At 35.2% G+C, this 12,162-nt stretch overlaps 1 protein-coding gene across 8 annotated transcripts in view; it reads left to right on the top strand.

Moving 5' to 3' along the window:
• The window catches only part of RAP1GDS1 (Rap1 GTPase-GDP dissociation stimulator 1), a 155,985-nt gene that overhangs the window by 112,570 nt on the left and 31,253 nt on the right, over positions 1 to 12,162 (top strand). For all 8 annotated transcript variants that reach the window (XR_012332173.1, XM_019926439.3, XM_019926441.3 and 5 more), the window contains 2 exons: positions 481 to 609; positions 7,906 to 8,031. Coding sequence is in view for 7 of the 8 variants with exons in the window: in XM_019926439.3 (XP_019781998.1) it covers positions 481 to 609; positions 7,906 to 8,031 (255 nt within the window). In the remaining variant the exon portion in view is untranslated. The remainder of the gene's footprint in view (positions 1 to 480; positions 610 to 7,905; positions 8,032 to 12,162) is intronic.

Below are 12,162 nucleotides of genomic sequence, written 5' to 3'. Positions count from 1 at the left end.
TATTATGGAGCAACTATTTTTAAGGGATTCTAAGATTTTTTTTGTCTTAATCTTTATTAAAATTGCTTTTTTTCTTACGCTTTTCATATACTCTGTGACTTCCTGTAATGCAAATGTTACTTTGTCTAACCTTTTAACTTAAAAACCAGTGGTAGTGTTTACTTATACATTTTAAAACCTGCTCTGTAAAGATATAAGATCATGTTTTTTAAAAAAATTAGTGATTTGACATCTTATTTGAATTATTTTCATTTCTAAGTGTCTTTTAATCATTGAAAAGTTTTAAAATTCAACTCTTCTGAACTAATGTCTTAAAACATTTTCGAGGCAGTTATATGAGTGGACTTAATCTTGCTTTACTCTAATTGAAGTAGTGTTGAGTTTGCAATAGAGAGAATAAGAGGTGTTTTCTTCTTACTAATGTCCATTTAATACATAAACATTTTTTTTGTGTTTTGTTGTTTTTTTTTTTTTTTACAGATTCCCTTCAAGCTCAACTTATCAACATGGGTGTTATTCCTACCTTAGTTAAATTACTGGGCATCCACTGCCAAAATGCAGCTCTTACAGAAATGTGTCTTGTTGCATTTGGCAATTTAGCAGAACTTGGTAAGTCCTAGCCATGAGTCAAAAATGTAATTAACTTATTAATGTACTTATAATAAATTTTCCTTTAGAGGTTAACCTGGGAATCTGTTTATATTAGTTTTTTTTTTTTGAAGCATTGTAGATACATTGTTTCAATGTTAAAAAATGTAGATCCAATTACATCTTAGGATTGTATTGTTTATAATTGGAGCTAGTTTGCTTTCCTAATTGCTTTATGTATTAAGGTTTAAAGTTTATACTTGTATACTATTTAATGAAATTGAATATTTAAAATGATCTCCAATTGACTTTAGTATTCTTAATGTGATGGTCTTAAAATCAAGTATTGTATTTCCAGGGTAAAAATAAGGACCTCATAATTTATTATGTTTTGTATGAACTATTTGCTTATCAGGTGAAAAGGAATCTAGCAGACTAAGGTTCTTCCCTCTCTTTTTACAAAATCCAAAAAAATAGTAGAGAACTTTTTCATCAGAATATGTTTGTAACAGAATTTGAAAAAAATATGAGAAATCCTTGAAAATCAGAAGGTGGGCAGAAACAGACCAGTGCTGGCAACACAACCCAGCCCTAATAGAGGGAGGACTGATGACCCCAGCACCCCCATCTCTTTTCCCTGTTTTATTTTTCTCTATATCATGTATATTACCCTTTCTTCTTTTCTCTCCTTCCTCCCCATAATTCTTGATAGAAAGTTACAACTCCTGGTCTAAATCTACCCCACAACCATGTTCATAATAAATTGTTCATCATGGGGACAGTGAAACCAAATGATGTTTCATCATAGCTAAAATAATAGCTATATCAAATGAGTAAATCAATTCTATTAATATCCCCATTTTATAAATAAATAAACAGAAGCACCAGGACTCTAACCTTGGTTTTTCTAACTGAGAGCTCATCTCCTTGCACACTCACATTAAAATCTTGATTTCAGTACTTTACTTTTGCTTTGACTTCAAGTTAAGGGAGTAGGAATTATTTATCAGAGTTAATTTTTAGAAGTCATTTTTATTCAGTGGGTCATCTCCTGGCATTTGTGAATGTTTCTTGTCTTCTCTTCTGCTTTTTTCTTTTTCGTACTGTCTCATTATTTCCATCATTCAAGTAGAGCCAAGAATGAAACAACGTTAATTTACTGTTTTACAAGTTAGTTTCCATTATTAAAATGGAATGTAGGAGTTTGTGTTTAGTATACTTTGTAGAATTAAGACAAAGTATGTTATAATCCCTGATAATGTCATAACCTTTGTAACAGAGACAGACACCAGTTAATATGAGTTACCTGTGTTAAGGTGTCAGGATTTGTTTGGGAAATTGTATAGACCACCTCGATTCTGCATGCAGGGAGACCTGGGTCTGTATTAAAAGATGGATATGCACCCAATTTAGTTTGGCCCAATTCCATACTCTGGTCCCAGCTGTTACTGCCCTTACCCCATATGGAGAAAGAAAGTACAAAAGAGAAATACTTCTTCATTTACTAAGACTTCTAGAGTATATATCATGAGTCTGTTATGCCCATGTAATTGCTAAGTTATACATCAACACTGAAATAAAACATGTATGCCCAGGATACATGTTTTCTCTTTTCAGTGTGGGCTTTATTGCCCGTGAGTTAGCGAATCACCTAGTATTATTTTATGGACACAGGTAAAGATCAAGATCATATCACATTTATATCACACACTTCTGAGTATGGCATATCATTAAATGCTAGAGTTACTTTTTGTCAAAATTTCTTAATAAAAATGTTAAATAGCAGAAATTTGTGTAGTTTTGCTCACTAAAGATATAAAGACAAAATATAAAATAATTAAACAATTGCAAACTATTTCATAATTGGGGGCCGAAAAGGAATGTGCAGCTCTATCTTTTTATTCTCTTTCAGTCCTACTTTATGTGCACACATAATTTTTCTATATTCACAATTATAGCATTAATCCAATTTTAAAGTTTGCAGATTTATTTAACATTATAGATTAAGCAGAATGGGATTTTTTCCCCTTTTTATTTGGCTCCACAATCTTTTATAAATAAAATTGTCTGCTTAAAATATTAGTATTTGGGGGGTTAGAGATGTTAGAATGAAAATCTGCACTTACTTTCACTCTCTTCTGGAAACCAACTAAAACTACAATAGATTCTTTTTTAAATGCAAAACCATCAAGGAAAAGAAAGCGGGGTTGGTGGGGGGACCAAGTAAAGAGGTTAACACAGAAACTTTTTAGAGCCCGGAAAGAAAAGCAAGCAGTAACTCACTTAGCAAAACTTTGAAATCTAAATCCTGAATTGGAAAACCAAGAACTAACCAGTTTGCTCTTTGGAATCTTAAAAAAGTTTAGGATTTGGTGGCATCAAGATTTCTAAACCTTCTTTCCCTTCCCACACTGTGGTAACTAGCCCTTCCCATCTAAGCAGAAGACTGTGTTTACTCTCTGGAGAGACTAAAAATAGAGGGTTTGTACACTGGGGACATCAGACTAAATGAAGTAAGAGGTACCAGAGTACCATTCTGAACACAGTTAAGTGAAGGTAGGTATGCTTAATGGTCCCATTTGTCCTTTAGAACATGGACTTAAAGATGCTTACGTTGGAGTTTCTCTACAAAAGAGCCATCTGACCTACAGGGAATCTTCAGTCAACAAGGCCGCTCATAGATTGGCATTGACATATATACACTAATATGTATAAAATAGGTAACTAGGGCTTCCCTGGTGGCGCAGTGGTTGAGAGTCCACCTGCCAATGCAGGGGACACGGGTTCGTACCCCGGTCCGGGAGGATCCCACATGCCGCGGAGTGGCTAGGCCCATGAGCCATGGCCTCTGAGCCTGCGCGTCCGGAGCCTGTGCTCCGCAACGGGAGAGGCCACAATAGTGAGAGGCCCGCGTACTGCCAAAAAAAAAAAATAGGTAACTAATAAGAACCTGCTGTGTAATATATAAATTAAATGAATAAAATAAGGCCACTCCTACTCATAGATCCTAATCAGTTTTTAGATCCCAGTTAATCAGTGGCAGACAAGCAGAGAGGTGACGACAGCCTGTAAATGGAAGATAAATAAACAAAGGTAACTCGGAGGAAATAGAAACTATGCAGGATGGGGGTGGGGGATACTCAAACATGCTCAGAGAAATGAGAAAAATGCTGTAATCATGAAACTAACAGGATGCTATTTTTAAAGAAAAGGAACAAATGAAAAAGCTAGAACATTAAAAACAATAGCTAAAATGAAAGCCAATAAAATGTATGGAGAAATATTTATAGATATAAAGCAAAAAACAAGGATATGGAAAGTAGAAGCGAAAATATAGAGGATCAAACGAAGAGTTCTAGAAAGAGGTAAATAGGAGGAAATGGCCAAATAACTCAAGTACCACAAAGCTAAAGTATATATTTCTCCAGATTGGAAGAATCTGTCAAATGCCTAGCCTAGCAGATGAAAATTAGGCCCCCAGACCATGGCACATCAATGTGAAGTTTTAGAATAATGGGGACAAAGAGAATCTTTTACAGACTTCCAGAGAGAGGGGAAAAAGTTACATAAAAAAGATGGTGAATCAGTAGACGTCAGATGTATCAAAACAACACTGATAACCAGAAGAAAATGGAATATTTGTCTTCAAAAATTTGAGGAAAAATTATTTCCAATATAGAATTCTATATGCAAACCATCAGTCAAGTCTGAGGTTACAATAAGGACATTGTCAAACATGAATGTCTCAAAATTGGTGTCCTACATCTTTCCTGGAAGCCACTGGAAGATGTGTCCCACCAAAACAAGGGATATAAATAATAAGACTACATAGGAATCAGGAAACAAGAGATACAACAGGAAAATAGGAGTTCCTAGTATTATGGTGACATGAGAGCCCCAAATGGCCTATTTTCAAAGAGTAACCAGTCCAGATTGGGGAAATTCTTTACGAGATGAAATTGATTGAGCACCTAAAGTGAACGAGCTTATTAAGAGAAAACTAGACAACTGACAGAGTGTGGAGTTGAACTAATGTAAGTACATTGAAAACTAAGTAAATGAGAAAAAAAAATTTCCTGGGAAATAAAAGTAATTCCAGGGCAAATGAAATAGTGTATCATTGAAACACTAATTATTGAAATAACCAAAATTACAGTATAATTACAGTGAGAAGATGGAGGATATTGTGGAGACAAGAAGAAAAGGAAGCTAGTGCTTCATCTTTCATAGTGGGAAGTCAATCAAAACTTAATATAAATACGTTATTTAAAGATTTGGAGGTAAATACCAGTGAATTAGCTAAAAGAGCTTTATGTGCTTATTTTTGAAGAAGAAATGGGCAAGGGAGTCGATTCTGCCGGTAGTGTAAGTATTAGGACTAACTCTTTAAACTCATATATAATTTTGATTAAAAAAAAAGAAAACCCTTAGGAAATAAGCCTTCTTGCTAAAGGTCTGTTAAGGATCCATGGCATTTAATCCAAATATAATGTCCAAGTCATAATTCACACTATCTTTTCTCTGTATCCACCTGCAGGTTAAGTACAGGTTTTTTTCGTTAATTCCTATGTTAATCATAGTGCCTTGTTTCCTTGTGCTGGCGAATGACGTGAATTACTTAACAGCAGTGATTTGGTTTCAGTTTAATAAGTAGAAGAATAAAATATGGATTGGAAAAAAGAGTGCTAGAACTATTATTTTTTGAAAAGAATAATAGCACATAACTAGATAAATGATGTCTATTTCACCTGTGATTTTATGTTTCATTTTATTTGAAGAATTGTCTGAAACAGAGGAGTAACCACCAGCGTTAAGGAGTTAAATCATTCCTATTTAAATCAAACTAACCTCCTTTTAGGGTAAGGTGGGCTGACGTTTGTAAACTATGATTTCTGAGGGTTTAGGTAGCCTATCAGAAAAGACACTTCACCCACACTCCTTTTTTTGTGGCACTGAGGAATCCTTACAAGTCTTGGAGTGGATTCTCATCATTTTGGCATAGATGTGGTACATGTGCCCAAAGCAGTGTAACAGTAGAGTGAATCAAAACTGTATTAAGCCATATAAAATTTTATGTTTCTCCATTTTCTTTTAAAGTTGAATTTGTAATATTTTTTATTTGACATTGGCAGAGATTTACCAGAGACTAGAGAGCAGAATATCGCTCTTACATTCATTTACTTGTTCTTTCAGTCACACGTTCATGCAATCAATAAATTTCTTTTGAACACCTGCTCTCTACTGGGCACTATACTGTACACTGTATTTATGGTAGTTAAAATACTATACACTGTCCGTGCCCTCAAAGAACTTTAGTGGGTGAGATGGAAATTTATTTTTTAAATGAATTTACAAATAAATAAGCATATAATTTTAAATTATGATAATTGCTAGTATGAGAAAGTAATTGAACAGGGTAAGGAACTAATTTAAATGACAGGCATAGACTCTAGGTGGGACAGAGCATTTTCAGACAGTCAAAATTTCAAAATATTTATCTCCTATACACAGTACGTAGCAGCTTTCTCAGGAAGATGCTGGAGGATGCCTCCACCAAAACTAAAAATGTGAAGGTGAAAGGACATAGATAATAGAGTATCTGATACAGGAGGGAGAAGAAAGCATCCATCAAGGTGATGAAAAAGAAATTCCAGGATGTCAGCTGTGCCCCACAAACATGGAGAGCAACCAGTCTAGGTTGGATTTGAAAGAAACTTCTAGATAAATTGATAGGATATATGATGCAGCAAAAGAAACTGAGAAGAGACTTGGAGAGAAATGGAATGGATTCTGGTTGTATTTTGGAGGTAGACTGATAGACCTTGGTTATTCTTTGGCTGTACAGTTGAGTGAGAACAAGTGAGCAGTGACCCCCAGGTTTCTGCCCGCATGGCAGATGGCTAGGTGGCATGTTCCTTCACTAGATTATGGAAGTCTGGAGGAAGAACAGATTTCAGGGGAGTATGAGAAGTCCACTTATACATGGAGTTTGGATGCTAGAGAGAGATTCAAATGGAGATGTCAAATGGCCAGTTAAATAAATAGCCTGGAGTCCAGAAGAGGGCTAGAGATATGATTATATAAGCATCAACATATAGGTGCTATTTTATGCTATGGAAGAAGTCAGATTGCCTAGGGTGAGAGTAAGGCTCAAAAAGGTGAGAAGGCAAAGGATCGAGTCCCAAGGAACCACAACAGAATGTATAGAGGTCTGGTGCAGGAGGAGGAGCCAGCAAGGGAGACCGCAGAATGGAGAGGTGGGCCAAACTAGTCTGAGCTGGGTTTAGGAATGCATGTGAGTTGAGAAAGTAAAGACAGTGTATGTAGACAATGCTGTCAAGAAATTTGTTTGTGAAAGGGAACAGATGGGATGGTAGTGAATAAAAGTGGTGTAAAGGGAAGGTGTTTGTTTTTAATATTGCTATTTTTCTGTGAGAAATATTAAAGCACATTTAAACGGTGAGGATGAGGCTCTAGAGTGAGAGGCTGGAGATGGTGAAGAGGAAGAGGGAATGAGGAATTGGCCTTTGATAGCAAAACTTGTTAGGGGCTTCCCTGGTGGTGCAGTGGTTAAGAATCGAACTGCCAATGCATGGGACACGGGTTCAAGCCCTGGTCCGGGAAGATCCCACATGCTGCGGAGCAACTAAGCCCGTGCGCCACAACTACTGAGCCTGCGCTCTGAAGCCCACAAGCCACAACTGTTGAGCCCACGTGCCACAGCTACTGAAGCCTGCACGCCTAGAGCCCCTGCTCTGCAACAAGAGAAGACACTGCAATGAGAAGCCCACGCACCGTAACGAAGAGTAGCCCCTGCTCACCGCAACTAGAGAAAGCCGCACGCAGCAAGGAAGACCCAAGGCAGCCAAAAATAAATTTTAAAAATAAATAAATTAGAAAGACATGTCAAGAAGAATGCAAAAGTATACCACTGTATTGGTGTAAAGACAAGTCACCTTTAATTCAGCCATGTAAAATGCAGTCTGTTATGAGTAATTTTTCTTCTTTGACTAAAAGCCTTGAAACTATGAATTTATAACAGTAATTTTACTGTTGCTATGATTACCTATATGTTATGCTAGTGAACATTTATTTTATAGCCTTGAATAAAATTGGGCCAGAACATTTTCTTTAAAGACTTAGATGTTTTTCCTCTTCAGGGGCATTTAAAAAAATGGTTTTGATTGTTCCTGTATTTGAAGAGTGTTTGCACTTATCAGTAATGGTAAAAAATGACCAAATATTGAAGGTAATAGAAAACAATTTCTGGGCTTAATTTTGTTTGCTTACTCTAAATTTTCCTCTTGTTTTTTGCAGAGTCAAGTAAAGAACAGTTTGCCAGTACAAACATTGCTGAAGAGCTGGTAAAACTCTTCAAGAAACAAATAGACCATGATAAGAGGGAAATGGTGTTTGAGGTTCTTGCTCCATTGGCAGAAAACGGTGAGAAAATAAATGCATCTCTTGATTTTTGATCATGTAGGCTTTTTCCATTTTTTTCTAATATTATTTAATGGCCAGCTATTTAACTCAAAATTCTTTTTTTTTTATTAATGATGTGATAAGTTTTATTTTGGGTATCTCTAACTTCAGCTGCATTATCTACTGCATAACTATATCTACATTGGCCAAAGCTACTTTCCAAGTTTCTTTGATTTTATAATCTTGGCAAAGATGGTTCTGTAGCTTACCCATTCTTATGCCAATCTGGAAAAGGCAGCCAGTAGGCTGAACTCCACTTATGTACCCTTGCAGGGCAAAAAGGTCATAAAAGTTGGAGTACCAGGCCTACCAACAGTGTGAACACTGGTAAACTATTCCTGTCTTTGAGCAAAAAATCTTAAGGGATACACTCTAGGAATAAGAGGGAACCAGAGTAAGGAAACCATCCCATATAAATAATTTTTCAAATACAGTGTCTAGCACACAATCAAAGAGGACCAGACACATGAGGAGACAAGACATTGTAAGCAAGAATCAGCACAAAGAACAGGAAACAGCAGCAAATCTCCAGATACTGGAATTATTAGACTTTGACTCAAAACAGGTATGCTTATTATGTTCAGAGAGTTAAAAACAAGCTTAAAATTTTTAGAAGGAAACTAGAAACTATAAAAAGTGGAATGAATAGCAGATTTGAAAAAGAAGCAATTGGAAATTCCTGAATTGAAAAATACAACCAAAATTAAGAACCTAATAGGGCTTCCCTGGTGCTGCAGTGGTTGAGAGTCCACCTGGGGACATGGGTTCATGCCCCGGTCCAGGAAGATCCCACATGCTGCGGAGCGGCTAGGCCCGTAAGCCATGGCCGCTGAGCCTGCGCGTCTGGAGCCTGTGCTCCGCAACGGGAGAGGCCACAGCAGTGAGAGGCCCGTGTACCGCAAAAAAAAAAAAAAAAAAAATTAAGAACCTAATAGTTGAGTTTTACAGCAGATTAAATATAGCTGAATTAGAGAACCAGTGAACTGGAAGATAGATTGGAAGAAAATCCAGAATGAAATATAGAGAAATAAAAGACCCAGTATACATAAGAGAGAATAAGAGGTACAGAGTATAAAGTGAGAGGGTCTCATATACATTTTTTGGAGTCCCAGAAGGAGGGCAGATGGGAGGGCAGAAGTTTGAAGAAATTTTGTCAGAACCCTTACCAGAAATTATGAAAGATATCAAAGATTCAAGAAGCCCAATGAATTTAAAACATGATAAAAAGAAATACACATTTCGATACATCATATTGAAATTGCAAAAAACAAAAAAGACTAAAGTTTTAAAAGTAGCCAGGAAAAATATAGATTACCTTAAAAGAGGCAAAAGTTTGACAGCTAACTTCTCGACAGTAGCAATGAAAGCCAGATGACAAACATCTTCTGTGTGCCGAAAGAAAATAAATTCAATCTAAAATTCTAAACCCAGTGAAAATACCCATCAAAACTGAAAGCAAAATGAAGATATTTTCAGGTTAGAAACTGCGAAAGTTCACCACCAATATACCCTTACTAAAGGAAATTATAAAGGATGTTTGTTAGAAAAAAGGAAAATGATTCCAAAAACAAAAGGAAACTGACTCCAGAAGGAAGGTTATAGGTACAAGGGAGGAGAAGGAAGCAAAATAACCCAGTAAATGTGTGTAAACTCATGAACATTGAATATATAAAATAATAAAAATAATTCACTGTGAAGTTTAAAATGTATATGTGTATAATCTAAAGTACACCACAGAATGAGTGTATAAATCTGGAGGGAGGTAAGAGTAGTTAAAGAGTCCCAAGACCCTTGTACTACATGGAGGAAAGTACTATTAGATTCTGGTGAATAAATGATTTCAAATTTTAAGGTGAACTAAAATAATTTTTAAAACCAGTGTGTAACTACCAAACTAATGGAAGGATTTATGGAAAGATTTTTTTTGTTTTAATACCCCATCAATCCTAATTAACAGAAGAGCAGAGAGAAAAGGGAACATGGAACAGGGGGTAAAAATAGGGCAGAAAAAATCTGCTAGATTTATGACACAGTATTTCATTAATTACATTAAATGTATGTGGCCTGCATGCTTTAGTTAAAAGACTAATCGTTAACTGATTTTTAAAAAACCAGCTTTTTTTTTAAACAAGCAATGCTTCTTAAGTATGAGGAGATATAAAAGGTTGAGATTAAAAAGATTGGAAAAAATATACCATTGAAACCTAAAAAAGGCTGAGGTAGTCATATTAATATCAGATAAAAGAGACTTTAATATTAAAAGACTTGGTAGAGATAAAGAAGGTGACTTTATCATGATAAAAGGTCCAATTCCTGGAAGCTATAAAAATGTACATTATGTCAAAAGATATGAAGCAAAAATATTCAGAACTATGAGGTACCCTAAATATCCACAAAAATCATTATAGAACAAAAATTAAAAAATAGGAATATAGAAAATGTGGGCAACATGATTAAGAAAATTGATTTAATGGACGTATTTTGGAACACTGCACCCTGCTTCAGAGCCCTTTCTTTTCAAGTACATATGAAACATTTAAAACATGTATACTGATGGGAAAAATATCAAAGGATTGCAATCTTAGAGTATGTTCTCTGATCTAAGTGAATTACAATAGTAACTAATAATAAAAAGATAACTAGGAAATCCCCATTTGTTTAGATATTAAGAAATACACTTCAGATACCTTGGAGGTCAAAGAAGAATCATGAAGAAAATTAGAACATTTTTCTAATAATGAAAATGAGAACACTATCTCAAATCTTGTGTGTTGCAGGTAAAGCCATACTTAGAGGGATTTTTTTTTCACTTTAAATGAATATAATAGAAAAGGAAAAAGCTAACATCAGTGAGCTCAGTATTAACCTCAGGAATTGAGAGAGGGAAAACATAAATGAAACCCAAAGAAATTACAATAGAAGGAAGGAAATACAGGAACTGAAATTAATAAAATAGAATATATGTAATGCAATATAAGCATATACTTGCCTATGTTGAGTCTGAAAAGACATCATAAAACTGGTAAATCCCTAGTAGGATTAATCAGGAAAAAAAAAGAGAGAAAGCACAAATAACCAAAATCAAGAAAACAGAGATCTCACTACAGATCTTAAAGATATTCGGAGAATGTTATGAAAATTTGATGCCAATACATTTTCAAGTATGGGTGATATAGAATAGAAAAGCTGAGTAATCTTATCTTAATTTTTTTCCAGAATAGGAAAAGCAGATATACTCACCAATATATTTTGTGAAGCTAATAACTAATAAAATACCAACAAAGACAATACAAGAATAAAAATTAAAGACCAGTCTCACCATGAGCATAGGTCCAAAATTCCCATAAACTTTAGCAAACAAAATCCAATAATATATTTAAAAATTAATCATCATACCAAATTGGATTTATTCTAGAAATATAAAGTAGTTTAGTATTCCAAATGCAATCAATATAATTCATCACATTAAAACTTAATAAAGGAGAAAAAATCAAATGATCTTGTCATTTAGAAAAAGCATTTTAGAAGATTAACCATCCTTCCATGATTTTTAAAAACTCTTTGCAAACCATAACTAGAAGAGAATGAAAAGAATATATAAACAGAAGCCTATAGAAAGCATCATACTGAGTGGTATAACAAAAAGCATTTCCTTTTAAGATTGGGAATAGGAAAGGTCATCCCCATTTTTATTTCTTATTGTATTGTAGGAACTATCCAGTGCTGTAGAGTAAAAAAGAAAGAAAAGATATAGGAAAGAAAGAAATAAAACTATCATTATTCATAGATATGATTATGTATATCAAAAATATACTGGTGGTGCAGTGGTTGAGAGTCCACGTGCCGATGCAGGGGACACGGGTTCGTGCCCCAGTCCGGGAAGATCCCACATGCCACGGAGGGGCTGGGCCCGTGAGCCATGGCCGCTGAGCTTGCGCGTCCGGAGCCTGTGCTCCACAACGGGAGAGGCCGCAACAGTGAGAGGCCCACGTACCGCAAAAAAAAAAAAAAAATACATATATATATATATATATATAGATATAGATATAGATTAATTTTTAAAATTAGAATTTGGTTGGGTTGCCAGGCAAG

The sequence above is a fragment of the Tursiops truncatus genome, chromosome 5, assembly GCF_011762595.2.
Source record: "Tursiops truncatus isolate mTurTru1 chromosome 5, mTurTru1.mat.Y, whole genome shotgun sequence".
NCBI classification, from domain to species: Eukaryota; Metazoa; Chordata; class Mammalia; order Artiodactyla; family Delphinidae; genus Tursiops; species Tursiops truncatus.
This window is presented reverse-complemented; position numbering and strand designations above follow the sequence as displayed.